The sequence below is a fragment of the Chaetodon trifascialis genome, chromosome 5 (assembly GCF_039877785.1).
Source record: "Chaetodon trifascialis isolate fChaTrf1 chromosome 5, fChaTrf1.hap1, whole genome shotgun sequence".
Classification (NCBI taxonomy): Eukaryota; Metazoa; Chordata; class Actinopteri; order Chaetodontiformes; family Chaetodontidae; genus Chaetodon; species Chaetodon trifascialis.
Genome location: NC_092060.1, coordinates 10,971,390 through 10,992,286, shown reverse-complemented (window position 1 = coordinate 10,992,286; position 20,897 = coordinate 10,971,390). Strand labels below are relative to the sequence as shown.

At 44.6% G+C, this 20,897-nt stretch overlaps 1 protein-coding gene across 1 annotated transcript in view; it reads left to right on the top strand.

The window, feature by feature from the left end:
• The window catches only part of efnb1 (ephrin-B1), a 58,611-nt gene extending 37,973 nt beyond the window's left edge, over positions 1-20,638 (top strand). Inside the window, exons 3-5 of the mRNA XM_070962635.1 lie at positions 7,647-7,739; positions 14,182-14,298; positions 16,586-20,638. Coding sequence (XP_070818736.1) covers positions 7,647-7,739; positions 14,182-14,298; positions 16,586-16,980 — 605 coding nt within the window. The 3' untranslated portion in view covers positions 16,981-20,638. The remainder of the gene's footprint in view (positions 1-7,646; positions 7,740-14,181; positions 14,299-16,585) is intronic.
• Positions 20,639-20,897: the final 259 nt, after the last annotated feature.

Genomic DNA, 20,897 nt, shown 5'->3' with positions numbered 1-20,897 from the left:
CAAACAAAGAAAAACAACAGTCACAGCCGCCCGTTAGTTTTCCCTTTACGGTTCAGTCAGTGCTTTTAGCTGCATACGACTGCCGGTCATCTGAAGCAAAAAAGAGCTACTTCGGGCTGTTTTTCCCTGTTTTTACTCTGCACATGATTTGTGTCAAATTGCTGAGGTTTTCTACGGCTGCAGCTCGATGATATCGGTGAAAAGACCCATTACAGCCAATTAGCTACTCTGTCATTAGGGAGGGTTGTGTGGGCTACTGGCAACTTCTCCACACAAGAGAATACATTATAGCTCAAATAGCTGGTAATGTTGAAACAGCTAATAACCTAAAAATGTTCCATATTGTGAACGCAATGTCGTGGTAGGCTTGAATTTTACAGGCAGTGTAGTTATGAAATAAATATTGGATGCTTCAGTTCAAGTTATGCTTCTCATAACTTTAATACCGTATGCAATAGCTTACATTGTTATAAGATGTAAGTCCCACTCCTTCAGGCTACACTGTTTTATTGTCCCAATCGACCCACATTCAGGATTCTATGATCTGAACTCCTCCGATGCACACCTGTCATATTATGTTGGTTTCAGCTTAGAAGCGTGTGTGCACATTTTGAGCAGGTCTCTTTCATTGTGTGTCTGTTTGTGTGTGTGTGTGTGTGTGTGTGTGTGTGTGTGTGTGTGTGTGTGGGAAGCGCAGGAGAGAGGTTCAGGATGCGTTGTGCTCTAAGATGAGTCTGTCTACATCTGTCATGTTGGAGTGTGCTCAGTCTGTTCGTGTTTGAGACAGATGACTTGCTCTGCTCCCCAAGGTCCTCCTGTTATTCTGCGTCCTTTATCTCCTACTGATCCAACAGACGGCCTGCACCGTGTGTGTACTTTTTGTTTTTTTGTGCGTAGGCATGAGCGTGTGTATGTGAAAATTCCGCATGTGCGAAACTGGCTTATGTGTTTCTTTACGCTTGCGTATACATACAAGACAGCATCATCTTCTGTCGTGTGTGCGCGCGCGTGTGTGTGTGTGTGTGTGTGTGTGTGTGTGTGTGTGTGTGTGTGTGTGTGTGTGTGTGTGTGTGTGTGTGTGCTTGTGTGTGTGTATGGGGATACATGGGGGAAGTTTTTTGCCGTGTACAGGAGGGCAGGGTTTTGTAGCATGCTGAGTTGGGAAATGGAGAGTGGAAAGTGCAGCGGTGTAAAAGCTCTGCCCCTCTGGATTCACTGGAGAGGTGACACAAAGACACCCACAGCTAAATGATGCAGAAGCTCTCTGTGTCTGCAGGCTGTGAGTCTTGTATAGACACACACCCATACACACACACACACACACACACACACTCACAGATACACAGAGACACTTTGGGAGCTGCTGACAGGTCCTCTGCAGAGGTTAAAAGCTGTCATAAGCAGCCTTGAAGCACTCGCCCAGTGGTGCTGGCCACAGAAGTCCATAATGCCCAACCTTTGGCTTGGTAATCTGGGACTGTCTTGACTGATGCACTGGGACACACACACACATGCACAAAATGAAAACCTTACAAAAATCATCAAGGAAAATTTACATGCATACAGAAATACACACTCATGCACATATCTATCCAAGCATACACACACACTCAAATACACACATACACACACACACACACACTCGACAGCGAGAGATCCTCAAATGCACACAGTTGCACAGGGGCCAAAACACACACAATGAGAGACTCGGGGTTGAGTGTAAGAGAAATGGTGGGTGTGAGTGAGAGAGAAGCAAGCTGGCAGATACACACACACAGACAGACAGACACACACACACATGCACACAATCCAACACACGCATATGCTTCCTCTGCTTCACAGAGAGAGATCACCTCCCACTTCTTCTTCTTTCCAAACTGAGCTCTCCTCCTCTCGACTCCTCACTTCATCACCTCCTTCCATATTCCCTCACCGGCATATGCACACACCCCCATCCGCTGCCCCGCACACACACACACACACACACGCACACACATACACACGCTTGCACGCAAGTACACTTCAGACAGATCAAGTCTCACTCCTCCCCGGCTTGCACACTCTCTCGTCTTCAAAAAAAGGAATCTCCCACTTCCTCTCCTGCCCCCCCCACCCCACACTCCTCTTTCCATCTCCTCTCTAAACACCTCACCCCCCACACATACACCTCTCCACTTCACCTCCCTCCCTCACCTCCCCGCAGCACCACCGCTCCTCCTCCCCCCACCCCCTGCTATCCCATAGTGCTCTCTGCTGGAAGGATTTAGAGGTACCCTGTAATTTTGGTGCCGGAGGAGCTCTTAAGTCCTGCCTGATCTTCTGGCTACACAGGCAGCCAATGTGTGTGCGTGTGTGTATGTGTGTGAATATGTATGTGTATGCGTGCATGCACATGTCAGTGTGTGCTTCAGTGTGTGCTTGCGTCTGTGGGTCCAAGTGCTTGCATGTCTGTATATTTTTTCACAACCATTTCAAGTGTAGCTGTATTTGTGTGTGCGCAGCCGTGCATGATTTCGCGTTTTGCCTGTGTGTGCGTGAGAGCGAGAGCGAGAACGAGAGCAATCTAATCAGGGCGCAGGAGAGGAGCTCCCCCTCTGGCTGTATACTGAAGCAGAGAGCAGAGCAACAGTTGTGTGCACTGGGCCGCTAACCACCTTAAACCTTGACAATAATGCTGCTACCTGCTAACCGTACATGCTTCAAAGCGGCTCCTGGGAGCAGGCAGCACGCCGTGATGTTAGACCTGCTACATGGTGGTGCTTTGCAAAAACTAAATGGGGAAAAAAAGCATTGTTGTTGAACATGAAGATGAGAAAATCAGCTGTGTCCATCCCCATTACTCAAAACCACATTTATTCTAACCTAAATTCAATATTGGATTTTCAAAATAGCATGAAAAATGTGCAGCGCTAGCCACGAAGATATGACTTTTTTATATTGTCTGTCAGGTTTTATTATTGAAAAGAAACACGAGAAGAAAACATTGGCTGAGCCGAGCGCGCCTAATTCATCTGAGATGATATGAAAAGTCTGAATGAATTTTCTTTCAAACCAAACCTGCGCAGGAGGCTACGTGGGAGAGATGGCGAGTGAGAGGTTGGAGGTTGATTGCTGATTTCCATTTCTATTTCTAGGACAAAGAAATGGAGGGCTGATGGGCTGGGACATCTATTTAGATCCATTTCATTCTGCCATAATCAGGCTTTAGCCATGCCCTAATACTCAGGATTAGAAAAGGTTCAAAGTGCAAACATCTAGATCCCCCAGTATTATTCCAGTCTGCCAAACTCACTCTGTATGTTTGTGTGGGTGCGTGTGGGTGTGTGTGCACGTGTGTGCTTGCATGCATGCCAGATCTGCTGGGGAGGGTTATCTCTGGAATCAGGCCCGTAAACCTAATCTAACCCTCTCTGTGCTCATTCAGGAGTGAAATATTTTGTGCAAATAGGCTCTCTCCTCCTTCTCCCCACTTTGACTCTGGCCCGCTAATGTAAACAAAAACCAAGATAAGAATATTGCAGGTATGAGAAATAGCCATTTCTGTTGTGACGCTGCGTTTGATACGGACACGCATACGAAACACGGCGGCGTGCTGCTCCCTGCCTGGTCTCAAATGGATGAAACAGCTCTGTGTGCTGCTGTTTTTCCTTGATGCAAAGTGTGAGTGATCAGATCGTGGTTGCGCCTGTTTATGTATTTACCTTTTTTTTTTATTTTGAAAGTGTCGACATTATTGCTGGTGGTTACTGCGACTGCTGCTCGGCTCGTCTAAGTGGAAGTCTGAATGCTGTGGAGAACGGGGGGGCGGTGTGTGAAAGGTAGCCAATGAATGTCACCTCTCATCCACTTTCTCATTAAACAACCTGCTCTCTGTCTGTCACATGGGCTGTATCTATCCCCTCGTTCGGTGCTTTGGGCAGATGTCGCACGCTGGAGCTCGCGCGCACCCAACAGACACTGGCACACATACACACACGTACACACAGCCCATTGCACTGTATGAAAGCAAACCCCCCTGGGCTGGACAGGAATAATAAGCAGCAGATGATTCATGATGGAGATGGGGAATGTATTCAGCAGGACCACCTGAGTGACCTCATTTAGCAGACCTGAGAATAAATATAGACCACCGCATCGCACTCTAGCCGAAGCTTGTGTCGTCTCGGCCAGTCAGCACTGCATCTCTCACACATCTCCCACTCTTCTCCTCGGAGCACCGAGGGGAGCAGTCCTTCCACTCTGCCCTCAATGTCCTTGTGAAATCTGTGTGCATTTGTGTATATGCAATGGTGTGCATTTACAAATGCATGTTAATGTGCGAGCAGTAGTGGTATGCATACAGCACTGAAACAGGAGCCTTTGTTGCGGGCCAGCTCTTTCCCTGTAAGGCTTGCTCTTGGCTGATACGTTTGTGCTGTAGATATTTCCCAACATCAACATTTGGCACCTGGTTCCTCTTATGACTTCAGCAGCTGTAGATCTTTTGTTCTCCCACTAGTCACTCTGCGGCCAGTGATCCACACCCACAAAGAGAGCCTTAAATCATAGCAAAAACCCAGCTCTGGAGCAGACCGCTTTATTAAAAAAATCAACATTCCTTCATGCAATGACCAGTGCTTTGGGTATTCTGGACCCCTAACGTTGAACCGGTTTGTTCCACTAAATCATTAGCAGCCGAATGCGAGTTTCTTTGTTCTTCGCCCCGTCGTTGCTTTATCCCCTTGTGTTTTTATCTCTGTCGAGACACACAGGAAGACCCAATTCCCCAGTTTCCTCTCTCCAAAACACGCCATGGCCGTCGGCCTTTTAATATCTGGAAATCCAGATTTGGATTAACGTCAGTATGCAGGGATGAAACGAGAGGGAGAGAGAGAGAGGGTCAGAGAGGGAGGAAAAGAGGAGACAGAGTGAATGAGAGGCTTTCAGATTTAAAAAAAAAAAAAGCTGGCAGCATGTCCTTGTTGTGGAGTAGGGTTAGAGTTTGAGAAGCGTGGCTGGCAATCATGTTTTTTGAGTGAACTCATGACATGACAGATGTAAATACACTGATATGAGACAAAGGTTGAAATGACAAACGCAGTCTGGAGCTTTTTTTTTTTCCACCGCACATTATTTCCTGCACTCAACAGTTGTTTCTGCAGCAGATTTCCATCTTGAATAGTACTCAAAAGACGGATTCACATAAGGAAATGTGGTTAAACTTGGACACGGTTAATCGGATTATGAATTTCCAGCGGTACAGCGAAGACCTTAAATTATTTGACGTTTTAAATGGTCTGAATGCAAACAACGTATAAAGTGATCATCTCATTATAAATCCAGCTCTCTTTCAGCTGTTCGCCTAAACAGAAGCCTCGAAGGGCCAACTTATCATCATGCCACATCAGTAGAGCAGGAGCCCGCTCAGCCAGCCTCCAGGAATAGTTAATTTAGATGACAGAAGTAAGTTAACACTGGGAAGATTTGCTCTCCCTGAGTGGATATAAAATTCTTAGCATGACGCTCACTCTTAGTCAGATTATTCAAGTGCCTTTGAGCTCGATCTTCAAAGAGCTCATTTTTGTATAACCTTGCCCTGGAAATTTGAAAATTGAAAGAAGAGGAGAAATTGGGTGGAAAATGGCAGGATGAGGTTAGCACTCGTGGCAGCGTCTGGGCCATTCAGGGCTGTGAGACGGTATGCCTTTAAGACTGGAAACGGGCCTGTTCACCTCACTGTCTTTGAATGTTCTCTTCAGAAGAGACATGCTCCCTGCATAGACTCTACATAAATCATAAGCCTCACTTAGCCTTGAGTGTTCATTCACATTAATGTCCCACGTAAATTTAAAATCTTTTTGTTCCTCGCGCTGCACTCGGCTCCGCTGGCCCCTCGTATATATTTCAGTGTCCGGTTCACTCAGTCGTGTTGAGTCTACAGCGGGAGGGATGTGGCCAAAGAGCTCCTGACACAATGTTATCACAGTCATTCTCACAAATTATCACGTACTCTGACCACGCTAACAAAATGTTGTGGTTCCCCTTGTAATTTAGAGCGTGAGTATGATCTGATAATGTAACATAATATTAGTGCAATTCATTATTTCGTTTTCTCCAATTTTGCCCGAGTACAAAGCTGGAATCCCACGGGGCAACAAAATGTCAACATTAATAATACTTAGGAATGACAAGGCATGAATCAACTTGATGAGCTTTTTTTCGTGGCTGCTGAGCCAGATTTCAACACTGCTTGATGTGACACCAGTTTAAGGCAGGGAAACGTATGTAGAAACATTGATGCATCATGCCAGCAAGTAGAAGTATGTCAGTGTTTGTCGTGCATTGTTTGGGCCCACCCAACGCCACCCCCCACTCATCTGTAGCTGAGTCTGCCTCTCTTTGTGTCATCATTAGATAAGCACCCTCTCCAAGGCTATCTCATCATAATGAGTGTGCCATCTGAAGCAATCACCCAGGGAGATGGTCATTGAGTTAAGAGGGAGGGAAGGGGAGGGGCACAGTCCGATAGCGCAGATAAAAAACTAAATGAAGTGAGCGAAAAAGCAGAGAGCGAGGAGATCAAGACGGATAATGCAGGAAGAGAAACAAAAGCATTTCAGAGGAAGGGAGTAAGTTGAAACAGCAGACTAAGCGGAGATGCAGATCATTTGGGGAATTCCAAAATTAGAGCTGCCATCGCATGCGCCCACACAGGCGCACGTCCACACACACACACACACACGCACACACACACACACACACACACACACACACACACACACACACACACACACACACACACACACACACACACACACGCTCCCACGCACAACTGCCTTGTGCTTAGCCGCTCAGTGTTAAGGTCAGAGTCACACTCTGTCTCCCTAGGTCATTATCATGGGCCCTAAAATAGACAGCCAATTGTGTCACAGTGTCTGAAGTGAATGTGACATTGAATAAACAACCCTCGACCCTGAGCTCCTCGCTCAAGTCTGAGCAGAACACACACTTTCAAACAAATGGAGAGAGGCTGACACACACACACACACACACACACACACACACACACACACACACACACACTGCCATATATAAATGGACGCACACGCACGCATGCAACATTAAGGGAGGCATTTAGCTCTCAGCACTACCAGCAAGTAATGACACATGTGGCTCAGAGGGAGTAAAGCTGCTCGAGGACTTGGCAAGCAGCTGGAACTCTCGCTGGCATGTCTCACTGCTAAACTATGCACAGACAGAAAACACACACACACACACACACACACACACACACACACACACACACACACACACACACAGGTCTGACCATGCTCCTCCTCTCCACCTCAGTGCCCACCCTCCCTCAGTAGGCCCTAATGTTGTTCCATTCATTTGACTTCACTTTAATGTGTTAATGAGAGATACTGTTGAGAGGAGCTGGCGGTTGATTGAGGGTGAGAACGGCTAATCACTGGAACAGCTAATCAGTGCTTGTCGTAAATATTGATTAGTTCTGTGCGTTATGGACGTGCTCATTAACCAGTGTGTCATCTTCTCTCCTCCTCCTCTTTCTCCTGCCGTTCTTCTCTTTACCCTCCACCGCGTCCTCCCTCTTCTTGTCCTTCACCCCTTCCTCCCGCTCCTCATCTCCTCCCCCCCCCCTGCAGCAACCTCCAACGGTACAGTCGAGGGCCTGGAGAACCGGGAGGGAGGTGTGTGCAAGAGCCGAGCCATGAAAGTCATCATGAAAGTCGGGCAAGGTAAGTGTGCGCTCACCTCACATGTCGAACACAATACAGCACTGCTGCCTTAAAGCCATGTTTCACTTTGGTGTGACATTTTCATTTCTCGCTGTGTGTGCCTAGCATGACTGTCGACCACCAGCGTCCTACAGGACCTGCTCTCTAGAACTGTAAACTTATGTGATGAAATGAATTGGCCACTACTGTTAATGTTTTTTTTTTTGTTTTTTTTTTTTTCATGGTGGTGATCATTCAGTCTTTTATGGACTCTCACTGGTGTCTCATCTTGATATGATCATACCGTCCAATCATTTTACAGAGTTTTGGTGTCCAAATTAATCCCATCCCAAGCCAAATTAAAGAAAAATCAACAAAAAATGTTTTTGTTCCACTTTTGAAGTCTTTTATTACATATAATGCATAACAATTACTTAATATTTTACTTAACCACAATTATATTGTTTTCTGTGCGATTTTGCACACATTTGCATGTTACATACTGCACATTGAAAGTGAAAAATATTCTTATTAATATATTAATAAGGATTCCAGTCATATTGATAAATAGATTCAAGAACTTAATATCATTGTCCCATCACACATTTTTCCAAAGAACAAATAAGCCTGGAGTGAGATAGAAATATAAAAGGTCAGCGACAAAAAGCGCAGAATGTACACAATATATGTACAAAATATAGGCAATATAAAAGACAACTAATGAGTGTGCAAAAGCACTCAGCAGCAAAAGTACAGTTTATTAATAAAACATTAACAACCATTTAAAAATCCAGTTGTAAAAATAAAAGAAATGCACTGTTAGGCTGCAGTGTTTGATTTTATAGGTCATAATACAGTGCAGAAATAATAGTGTTCATTTATTGTAAAGAGAAAAGAAATGGTCACACTTGTCCACGTAGCATTAATAAGCAGTATAAAAATGCTTAGTAAATAGTTGATAGCACACTGGGATGTAGTTTTAAGGATGTAGAGGACATTTGAAATGTTAATGCAAGTATTTGTTGTAATTCATTAGATGCTAGAAAAAAAATACTACTTTAACTATATGCAATGGATGTAGTTTTCTCAGTTATTATAAGTAAAGAAGAGCTATTTCTGAATAAAGCAAATACAGTAATCATATTGTATTTAAAGGAACTTAAAGGGAATTCAATATATGATGCAATGAATATAATAGATGAATATGATAAGCATGTGCGTACCTAATGTGTTCATTTTAACTGTAATGTCAGTGTTTCTTTATCTAACAACCACTTGCAGATACTTCACAGGAGGAGTTACAGTTGTTCACAAATACATCAGTAAACACTTAAAATGTCCTCATATAAGCTTAGAGCTGCATGATGGTGTATTATGGTATGTTGTAAACTTTTATTAGTGTTAAGATGAGTGTATAAATGCTAAATAGAGCTGTTAAAATAAATGATTACCAAAAGAACACAGTGTAAAACATAATGTCAGATCAAGAGTTCAAGAGAGCGAGTAAGGATAATATTTAAGTTTTTTAGTTGGTCTTAAAGGTTGGGTGAACTGGCGATAAGACAATAGAGATTTGTCTCCCATCAGAGATTTTCCTATATATCATATGAAGGTATCTATTACTTTAATATCTCCGGTTGTATTAAGCCATTACAGGCAATGTTGCAAATCAATAAGCGGGACTGTTTTATGGACTGCAGGACTGGATTTACAGGATCTCAAGTCACGGTGGTGGAAGAAGTATTCAGATCCTTTACTACTGATACCACACTGTGAACATACTCCACTACGAGTAAATGTGCCGCTTTCAAAACCTTACAGAAATAAAAGTATGTTTAATTTGCAGCAGTGCATCAGATTCTATAGGATCGTCATATGTAGTGTCGCTATCCTGTGAGATCCACATATCTCTAAAAAGTCAACTTTCCTTGAGCTCTGAAAAACAGCTCTGTTTTCAGCCTCATAAGGCTGCATTTTCCAGCTAATCCGCGAGGGTTTTGAATGGTTTATTTAGATTAAAATGTAGGAAAACTTTCTCAGTCCATAAAGGAACACATAATCCTCCAGTTTATCGCAAACATTCAAAATCAACACATTTGGAGATACATGTTTTCACTGGACATGAAGGGTCTTAAAAAAATCTTAATTTGAAAACTAAATAGCAACTAAAGCTGTCAGACAAATGTAGTGGAGTGAAGTGTAGTCGCATAACATGGAAGCACAAGTACCTCAAATATGTAATTAAGTACTGTACTTGGGTAAATGTACTTACATTCTCTATTGTCTATGGTCACTTTCTCAGTTGAATGTCCAGTAAAAGTGGTGGCATTTTGCTGTAAAATGACACATACCGTGTTAAATGATTTAATCCATATTGCCCAAACCTCTTAGTCATAGACAGTAGTTTGGAATAAATCTTTTTGTACACATAAACAGTTGGTGCAAATAGTGAAATCACACAGAAATAACAACCAAATAGAAAGTGACTATGAAGAATGACTCCACTCGTGAATTATAAAAAGGCCTCTGATGTTCCTCAGCTGTTTCTCAACCTGACTCTTATGCGGGAACCACAGAATGAAAATGTGTTTGAAATTGGTATGTAAGTGCACGGTCGGGGTAAGTCATCTAAAAATGCTGGACGTAAACAAGCGAGCTTTGTTTAGATATCCTTGGACACAACATTTGGTTTGCATCATGCTTTTCACTTTTAGACGCAGTTTTACTCAATATGTGGACGCACAAATCCTGAATTTGACAGGCAACAGTACACAGATGTGTTACTCTGTAAACATTCCCCCCATCCTCAGTGTGGTTGTTATGAGCGCAACAGACACTAACCACCATCTGAGAGGAACATCTGCCCGCCACGATGATCTGATTCCAGCTTAAAAGCTGGATCTCAACATGTCAAAAATAAACTAAGACTTGCGTAGTGTGTGTGTCTGTGTGTGTGTGTGTCTGCATATGTGTGTGTGTATGTGTATGTATGTGTGTATGTGTATATGTGTGTGTATGTGCGTGCAGACATTTGAATGGTGGCTAGTGGGATGACAGCAGTGTATCCTGGCAGCCGGTGGAAGAGTAGAAGCTAACAAGCTGCTGATGCTAGCAAGGTCTGAGTCGGAACAAATTCAGCAGATACAGTGAAAAATACCCACAGCCACCTCACAAACAGACAGGCATCGCATTATCTCCCCATGTAGGTCAATTTGAGCATCCGACAGCCCGGGCTTGCAACACCATCGCCAAATGACAACACGATTGCATGAGTGCAGGCAACGCAGGCCTTTCTACCAAACTATTAACTGGGAGCAAAAACAAACGCCTGAACTCACATTAACAAATGTCGAAAGGAAACGTCTTGTTCTAGGAAAGTTCTAGGAAAGTTCCTCTCGGCTCCAGTCTGTTTCTGTGGCTGCCGGCTGTTCCTCAACTTCGCCAGAGCCATGCGCTCATTTCCCAAAACGGTCCGAAGCGAGCTGTCACTCACAATCAAAGTGCCCTAAAAACCTTGTTAGAAAAGATGCTGTTGGCCCAGCTGCTACTACTTTTAAATCTATTTCTGAGTGGAATCTTTGATGCATAATGTGCCCCTCCAACCCAGTAACTATTAGAGGATGGCCCGTGAGAAATTAGAGCGTCGGCAGAAACTTGGCTGCTGTGTACAAATTCCCTGAAAACAGAAAGAATTTACCATCAAGTCAGCAACTAATGATTCTTTTCATTATTGATCAACCTGCCGATTATTGTATTGATTGACAACTGAATTGTTTTGTCCATAACATGTCAGGAAAAATTCAAATTCCCAGTGATGATACATTGTAAATGTATTTTTACGGTGTGGTGTTGCTACTTTTGCTCAAGTAAAGGATCTCAATGCTTCCTATCCAACGACCGTTTGATGCAGACACTCTCAAAATGTATCATATATGGCAAAAAAGCATCAGCTCATCATTTCAGCTTTAGTCACCATAAAAGCAATAGGATTTGTTGCCTTTGAAGAGAGATTTTTTTGACTGACTTCAGTAGATTTGTTGATAAATCCAACAGAAAATTCATTGACAACAACTTTGATTACTGATTATGCTCTTAAGTTTCTTATCTAGCAAAACTTTGTGACAGTTTGCTGCTTTTTTCTGTTTTATTGAATCATAATTTGAATATATTAGACCTGTCGATCAGTCAAAACTGGGCTCTTGAACATTGTGACGGGCATCTTTCCATATCTCAGGCATTTTATAGGGGAAAATGAGTTAATTGTCAAGAAAAACCCTTAGAAGATGAATCAATAATGAAAACCATCATTATTTGCAGCCCTAGACTCAACCTTCAGCAGCCACACTCGATGTTGTTTCAACAAACAAAAAAAACCTGGGCTCTGCTTGGCTCTGACCCCAGATGCTATTGTGTTTAAGCCACATTTCCTCTGCCGCTGAATGCCAACATTTGCTGTGGCCAAGTCCCCGAGATCTTCCCATATGTCCACTCATGCCACTGTGCAAAACGTGCACATTCTTTCACTGTTACATGTTTTTTGTGGAGACACACGTGGGTGTAATCACGTTGAATCATCTGTTTATGGGAAATTATACACCCTGGCACATCGATATCTAATTGTATTTTAAAAGCCTTGTGTTCCGTCTTTTGTCTTTGTGTAACATGAAGTGAAGTAAAAAGGAAGTGAAACTGATTGAAGGAAAATATGGGGAGCCCATATTTTATACATCCATCGCTGTTCGGCTCTCTCTCCCTCCACCACATCATGTCACCGTGCTCATTAGAAATATGTTGACTCACCGCCTCGCACGCATCTCCCTCTACCTCTCCCAACGTCTCTCTCCTCTGTCGCTCGATCATTGTCTCCCTCGCTCTCACTCCTCCTCTTCCCCCTGCCTTCTCCCTCCTTCTGGCGGGTTGGCAGTTCTGAGGTAGTTGCTGTCTGCATAGCTAAGGGAAATGTCAGCAGTACACACCGAAAAATGGGTCAGAACATTAGAACGCTCCCTGCACATGCTCAGTGGCACACAGAGCTGGGGCTATATGCACGAAGTGAATCAGATCACTGTGTCCTCTCATATCCTCTGCCATACTTGAATGTTCCCACTTCTCACTCCTGTCTTTTCTCATCAATTATTGACGCTGCACAACAGCTCACGGTGAGGTTCACCACTGCTGCAATCAGTATGGGGCAATGCGGTGGTCTGGACATGGAGAAGACAGAGTGGGAGAGGAGATCAGTTTGTTAATAGTGTGGTTGTGTTCGCCAAAAAAAACCCATTGCCTCTGAATTTATGTCCCTCTCTGTCTTTCCTCTTTCCATATTTCCTCCCTTTTTCTTCTCTCTTTTCTATCGTTCATATCTTCTAGACACCAGAATCATCCCCCTGTGTGCTTCTCAGCCAAACTGGGGTGGAAATAGAAAGTAGACAGCTAGACTGTTGGGCCCTTTTTACTCATCCACACACACACACACACACACACACACACACACACACACACACACACACACACACACACACACACACACACACACACACACAAACTTGCCATGAGGGACTCAAATGTAAATTGCCTTCCCACACGCCCTCCTCTCTATTTCTCACACACACACACCCCTTGAGCAGGCCTTTGGGCAGATGCAGATAAGGCCTGATAGAGGAGATGCGTCTGATAGCGTACTGTGGAATCCACCGGACCGGCTTCGGTAATAGTTTCTAACTGTCTTCTGTCTGCCGGCCCTGCCCTCGTAAAAGCCGCCGTGGACCCGCCGGTGTTTACCGCACAAAGACTTCAAAGTGCATGTGCTGAAATCACAACAGACAGACAGATAAACTGTCTGTTTCCTCAGAGCCTCTTCAACCCCCCCTCCCCTCCTCTTCTCCCCCCTTCTCTTCTGTCCTCCTATCCACTCCTCTTCAGAAGTCTGCTTCTTTCAGGCAGAGTTAAAGCCAGAGCAATAAATAAGGCATATTATGGCCTTTTAACGTGATGAATAATGTAAAACAATAAAAAGTTAATATATAACTACTTTACCCTCATTCTGCCATGCCTAAGTGTATTGTAAGAATATTCAAGGTGTGGGCTTATGTGTGTGCACGTATGTGTGTGTGTGTGTGTGTATGTGTGTCCTACACGCTCATGAACGTGTCAGTGTTGGAAATGCCTGTCTGAGTGTTTGCTGAAGGAGCTGCTGATGTAGATGTGAGCTCATTTTTTACGACAGGACAGGGATACTGGCGTGTTTCACAGACGTTCCCCAACTTGTCCTTCCTCTTTTTCTGCTTTCATCTTCACTTCTGAGACGCTTTCAACACATGCAACGATAACCTTCTCACTGTATAAAAGACATATCAAAAGATAATAAAAAATAATCTTTGCCAATGAAGAGAGACAAGTCATTGTAATTCAGCGCATGCAGCTTGCCAAGGCTGAGTTTCTGTGCATTTTTTGTTTCCCACAGTCCCAAACGCAGCGAACCCCGTGGCGCCGGAGGCTCCAGAGGACAACGCCATACCAGAGTCCAGTCCCAGTCCGCCTGACCAGGGTGGCGTTAAACCAGAAAAGCCAGGAAACTCTGGTGAGCAGATTGACAGACCAATATTCTACCCAAAAACTGCAGCTCCAGACTCCTCACAGATTGCTGTCTAGTTTCTAGAGTGCAAATATTTTAGTAAAATAAAGGTTTTTGAAATGAAATAATGAATATTCACAGCCTCGGGGGCTCCTCTAATAATTAATCACAATTAGCCTGAAAAGAGAAAATAAAACTCACAGTTGAGTCTCAGTTTTCTCTCTTATGGCTCTTTCATGCCGTGGGCACTCCTTTGATTTCCAGGGGGTCAACATGTTAAAATAGGTGTAAAACCAATGTACTACAGAATAAAAAATCTCAAACCAAAGTGAAGGTTGCAATGAAACAATAAGAAACACCACCCAAGACAAACGCAGCTCACCCTGAGTCACTTTACGTATTCATACTGTACACAAAGGACGTGCTGCACCCAAGGAGACTCAAAGACATACTTCTGTATTACATATCTTTTTAAAACTCATTAGAATTGCAAATAAACGAAGATTAAAAGCAGAGATAATTGAAGAAGTCACTTGAGCCTCCTCGGATGCTCTGGGCCCTCCTTGTTTCCTGTTTTCTCCACCACCTTTCGCAGACACTTGGCACTGGGGGAACCACTTCTCAACTTTTTGACTTACTCCACAACTTTGTAAGCCACAAACTTCCTCTGAGTACAGACTGTTCTGCCTGTCTCAATGTGATAAGCCATCCTCATTTAATAATTGCTTATTTGACATTAGTTGCTCTATAAAAGATTTTCTAATGTCACTTTTCTCTATACCTGGGCTTTTACCTGTCTACCATTGTTAGATCAGTGATTATGTCAAGTGAAGTGGGGGGTGGAATGAAGGACGTGTCACCGCGGTTCGAGGGGCTGATATTTCAGGAATGAAATTTCTGACAGCCTCTCTTCAGCTCTCTCCAGAATGTACGAAATTCCTCGCGTCTCTGATTTCACAGATAAGCCTGGAATTGGTAGCTTTCAGTGATGTCATTTAGTTGTGATAAGGCGTAGGGCGCAGTTATCCCCTCCTCAATAAATGGTTAAGTGCAGAGTGGTCGGCCGAGTGTGGAGACACAGTCATTAGTGGAGATGGCAGTCTCCGGACGTATGTGGCTTTTGTGTCCCTGTGGGGGTGAGGCGGGTGGGTGGGGGTGTTGGGGGGGGTCGTGGACAGTAAAGAGGTGGTGGTTGTGGGAGGAGGTGAGTGCTGCTCTTTGGCAGCAGCTGCATGCATACATGGAAAACAGATTTGGTTCTTCTCAGATTTCAGTCAGCGGAGGAGCCAGCCATTCTCTCTCTCATCCAGTCACAGCCCCCCTCCTCCCCTGTCCTCCCCCCCGCTCTGAACCCCTCAGACAAAAGCATAAAATAAAATCAGATGTTCAGATATGCCCTCCTCATTTCTCTCATATCTCACTTGGCCTTTGCCATACAAACGCGGCCTCGACATGTCATACAAGTTTCCCCGGCTCAATCTCAATCAGAGCAGGAATCTTTGTAATGCTGAGTGATGATTCCAGATTTCATTACAAGGCTATTTTGATTGAGCTAATTCAATTGGATTACATCAGCAGGGCTGTTCGTCATGTAGAGCAAACAACAATGTGATCGCAGTTGATTTAGGCACAGAGCAGTCAGATCTGCGCAGGACATGGCAGGCTTACTGTAAATGCTGTTACTCCTCGGATTGTTCACCAGTCTTTAAGAGACGACCAAAATGATTTGGGTGGGGAGGGGGCCAAATCTTGTATTTTATCTTACAAAAAAGCAAGTGTTATCAGTGTTTTGTTTGGACCCCCATCCCATAGAAAAAGAACTGCATTATTCTCCCCAATTTCAATTATTATTCCCCAATTATGGCAGAACAGCAAAGTGGTAAAAACACAGCCACTCTGTTTTGTTTTGTTTTTTTAGAAAAGGCTGATAAATAAACTGTCATCACAGCCACTAAATAAGTAAACCAGGAACAGGCAGCGGCTCGGTGCTGCAGGGGTTGTGCGGTGCTTTATTTTAACCCTGCACCACATCCTCTGCAAAACACATCTTCATGCAGCATGAAAACCATCTTTTTGATGCACATGTGTGATGTTTGATCTCTTATGTATGTTAGAAATCTCACAAATATTAGATAAAAAAAAAGACCCTCCCTTGTTCTCCAAAAAAAGTTACTCTGCCCTCCGTTCAGCAAAAATACTATTAAAATACCCTCCCTCTTTTCTGACTCCACCTTCCTCACATGTAATTTTTGTACGCTCTCTAAGCGCGCTCTCTTTTCATTTCTCTCTCCAGACCACATGAATCAGGACCAGTCTGGTTCCTCTGCAAACGCGGACGGCTTCCTGCGCTCCAAAGTGGCCGTGTTCTCTGCCATTGGAGTCGGCTGCATCATCTTCCTCCTGCTCATCCTCCTCCTCGTCATCCTGCTCATCAAGATGCGCAAGCGCGCCAGGAAAAATGCCCACTCTCAGCCCCGCCCCTCGGCACTGTCACTCAGCACGCTGTCCAATCCCAAGATGCCCGGGGGCACGGCTGGCACGGAGCCCAGTGACATCATCATTCCGCTGCGGACAGAGAACAACTACTGCCCTCACTATGAGAAGGTGAGCGGCGACTATGGCCACCCCGTCTACATTGTCCAGGAGATGCCCCCGCAGAGCCCTGCTAACATCTACTACAAAGTCTGACACGCTCCGCGCAGCCAGCGTCACAGGAGAGAGAACGAGAGGAGCGCTTGATTTATGTTCTTGGGAAGAACACTTTCCTTTGCATTTTGGGGACTTGATGCTTCTTCGAGCCCGTGTTATTTCTACCACCTGCTGCACCAATCTGGAGAGACACGCACTGACCAGTAACCAGCGGGGTTGTGAGCTGACCGATGAGAGAGGTTTATTCTGTTTGTTTGGGTTGGTTGACAATCCCACCCCCCACCTCCCACCTCCCACCTTCTACATCTCCCTGCTGTGCCCCAACAGGGGGGCGGGGCTGGAGCGAGCTTGCTGAGGGAACTCCAGCGTCCTGGTTGGCTGTCCCCTGTAACGGGCAGGATATAACTTATCTCAGTTCCCTGAAGTACAGTCTGTGCTACACCCAATTAAACACACCATTCTAGCACACTAGCCAGGAACAGGCAGACACAGGCCCCGGATGCCACTCAGCCTGCAGTTTGTGTGCAAGCATACAATGTGTGTGTGTGTGCGTGTCTGCGTGCATGTGTGTGTGTGTGTTAGTCAGGGCTCCGTGCTGGGCCAGGAAACTCTCCAGATAGCTCAGGTATCAGACACAGTGTGTGAAATAATGTGTTCCTCTCCCTTCGCACCTCTGATGTTTGCCTTACTATTTTTGATGGAGGATTTCCTCGAACCCTGATTCAGTTCACAAAGCAGTTGTATTTTGTTAGACTTTTCCTACAAGTGCACAATGTATAGAGTTGAATAGATCATCATTATTACTCCATCTTCTCACCACCCATCATCCATTGCGCTAATTTTCTTTTTCCTGCAAGTACCTTGACCTGGACTATCGAGGTGTGTACGTGTGTGCGTGTTTCTGAGAATACTCCCTGCTCCGCTAGTCTGATATGGCTTTACCATTATTCTGGTATTTATGACCTACTTGTGTGTATTTGAGGGTGTGTCTTCGGTGAGTGTGTGCGTTTTGGGCATGTCCAGGCCAGTCTTGTATCCAGGCAGACATATTGGCTTAGGGGTAGAACACTAAGATACTGTATCGTTAGCTTCAAACACAAAACAGACAGACTGTCGCGCCGACAGACAGACAAGGCCAAGATCTTATAAAACCCTTCCAATGCTCCAGTTGGCATGAATTGAAGGTTTTGTGCGTCTGATGAGCTTTCGGGGAGATGGTTTTTAAGACAGCAGGCAGGTTGATATTTGTTTGTTGTAGCTTCTGGTGCTACGGTGTAAGCATCAAACAGTTAGTTTGGTGCCTGCTGCCTGGGCGAGGTGGGTGTGGGTTGGATGGTCGGCACTGATTGGCTGGCCTACATAGGTAGGATGCCCTATATATAAGTTGGATGGCGAGCTACGACTGAACGTTGGAATACAGTATTGTCAGATGCCAATTGGCTGCCATCTGTAGATGAGTCAGTGGAGCGCAGTCAGTGGCGTCGCCAGCGTGTGACTAATCTATGTGCCATCTCTATGCCCACACTCACCAGCCGGACGAGAGAGAGCGAGAGCGGCGGATAAAGGAGAAAATGTTCCTGTGACTTGGCTTTAACCTGAGAGGAAGATGGCGGTGTGGATGGATGGGGATGGGTGGGGGGGTGGGGGGGTAGTTTAGCATTAATTTTTCCATCCTCTCACCAGTTGTGCTGTGAATAAAAATGCTGTGCAGAATATTCCACAGTCAAGGTGTTCAGCCAGCGAGGACACTGCAGCTCAGCTATCACACAGCCCAGGGCAGCGGCACCGACACAGGATTTACTGCAGCTGGATGCGTGCACGTGTGCATACCGACGCTCGCTCTCAGGTGGTGGTGGTGGTGGTGGTGGTGGGGGAGGTGTTCAAATCTGTCCATGTGCATATGTAGGCGCTCCTTTGTGCGAGTGCTTATTTGTGCTTATATTTGCAGTTTTTCCCCGCATGTGTGTGTTTGTGAATGCTTCTGTGGTGTAGCAGCTGAACAGACTTGTTTTGGGACTGGAACGAGGTGCTCCAAACAGTGTGGCTGCCAAAGTACGGAGCGCCGCAGTCCCAGTTAATGATGTGTGAGAGGAGAGGGGAGCAGATAAGGACAGCTATTCCTCAGCACGCAGACACGAGCTGACGTTCGACGCACATGTGCACACACACACACACACACACACACAGGCGCGCAGACACACCAAGACTGACGGGTCCAGGTTTATCTCCAGTCAAACGGTCAGACTGCCAGTTAATGTTTATTCACCGGCAGAGACACCCATCATCCGCTGCCACATACGATTGCCATCCACGGATATTCACTGCTGAGTTAAAAGGCAGCCCAGCTTGAAGACTCGGGGAAGACTCCAGTGGCTTCTGCGTGTCGTTAACCTCAGAGTTAACAACCTAAACAGCTGCTCGTGCTTTTGTGGTCCTGTGTTTTAACTCAGCATGCAGCCCTCAGTGGCCCTCTGTGAAACACATCTAGATCAAATATTTTTGTTTCGGATCAGTGCGCATCCATTCACCTACACCAGCCAAGGGAGTCATTACCAAATTACCACAAACCATATCTCATTTTTATTCATTCTAGTGACCACTTAATGTTATTCTGATTTTGGGATGGGGGGGGAGAAAAAAAATTCAAAGGAGAGAGTTAAATGTAAATATATGGATAGAGCCCAATTTAAAATGTAATTTCACCTGAACACTGCTCATAAGAAAAATTTAAGATTAGATTTTTGTAATGGAGGATGTTTGTAAATAGCTGTCTTTTTAAAGTGTGTTTTGTATGAATCCTTGCATTTTTGTCTCTGTTTGCAATATGTTTTTATTTTATTTTCTTTTAGAGTTCAACTGAATATTGCAACGGACACATGAGCTGTCTTTTTTTTTTTTTTTTGCAGCATCCAGTATTTGTCAAAAAGTCTTTGTTACCACACGTGTTAAAAAAATGGGGTTCAGAGTTTTTACATCGCCATTCAACAGGATTCTAGTTGCTCAGAAACTGTTCAGGACTGAAGCTTTGTCACCGAGTGGCTTTGAAATGGATAGGTCATTGAAACTATGAATGATAAGGCCCCCTTCCCTGTTGGAGCCAGCACTTAACTCTGCATATGAAGACTGTGTTATTCCACTGCCTTTGAGTTACCTACACCTTCCACTCCATTATAAGATGTAACAAAAACATTGTGCTCCAAAAAGATTAATCTTTTCTCAGTTTTAATAAGTCTATCGGGCCAGACAGAGGGAGTAGTAGAGAGAGACGGGGAGAAAAGAGGCTATGTATGAGAGTGCGACCGTACTGCACTCGCCAATAAATCATCCGGTTTACACCACTCATTATCTCCCAGGCGGTCCTTTGTTTTAAAGTTGCTCTCACCCTCCTTTCCTGATTTAGCACGAGGATGCTGGTCGCTCATGGTCTGAGCCTCACTGTAGGTTGATTTCTGCTATTGTTCAAAGCCACAGTATTATTTTTCAATGTGCATGTGTAAGCGAAACCTGTTGAATTTGTTTCCCTTTGTTTGAATCATAACTGTCAAGTTTTGTTATTTTATTTCTTTTTTTTTTTTTGCCATTCACTTTTTCGCCGCTTCTCAGCGTAACCTATTGGCACCAGCTACAATGGAAATAACGTTCCACCAGTTTGGAAACTATCGCATATTGATAAATAAAATTTTTCCCATGGAACTTGTTCTGGAGAGATGTTCTTTCTTTCATCTGTCTTTGCTTTTCTGCCTAGCATTACGAATGTGGGTGAAAGATTTCATCTCCCATCTCACTGACCACCTTGGTCCATGGTGGGAGCATAAACCAGCCGCCCACGCTCACAGCACTTCCCTCTCAGGCCCCCCCGCCCCAAACCCTCACCTCAGGGGTCAGTGCTGCACAGATGGGTTTGTTCTGATACATTAGTCAGATTGAAATCACAAGCAGGCCTCATAAATTCATAT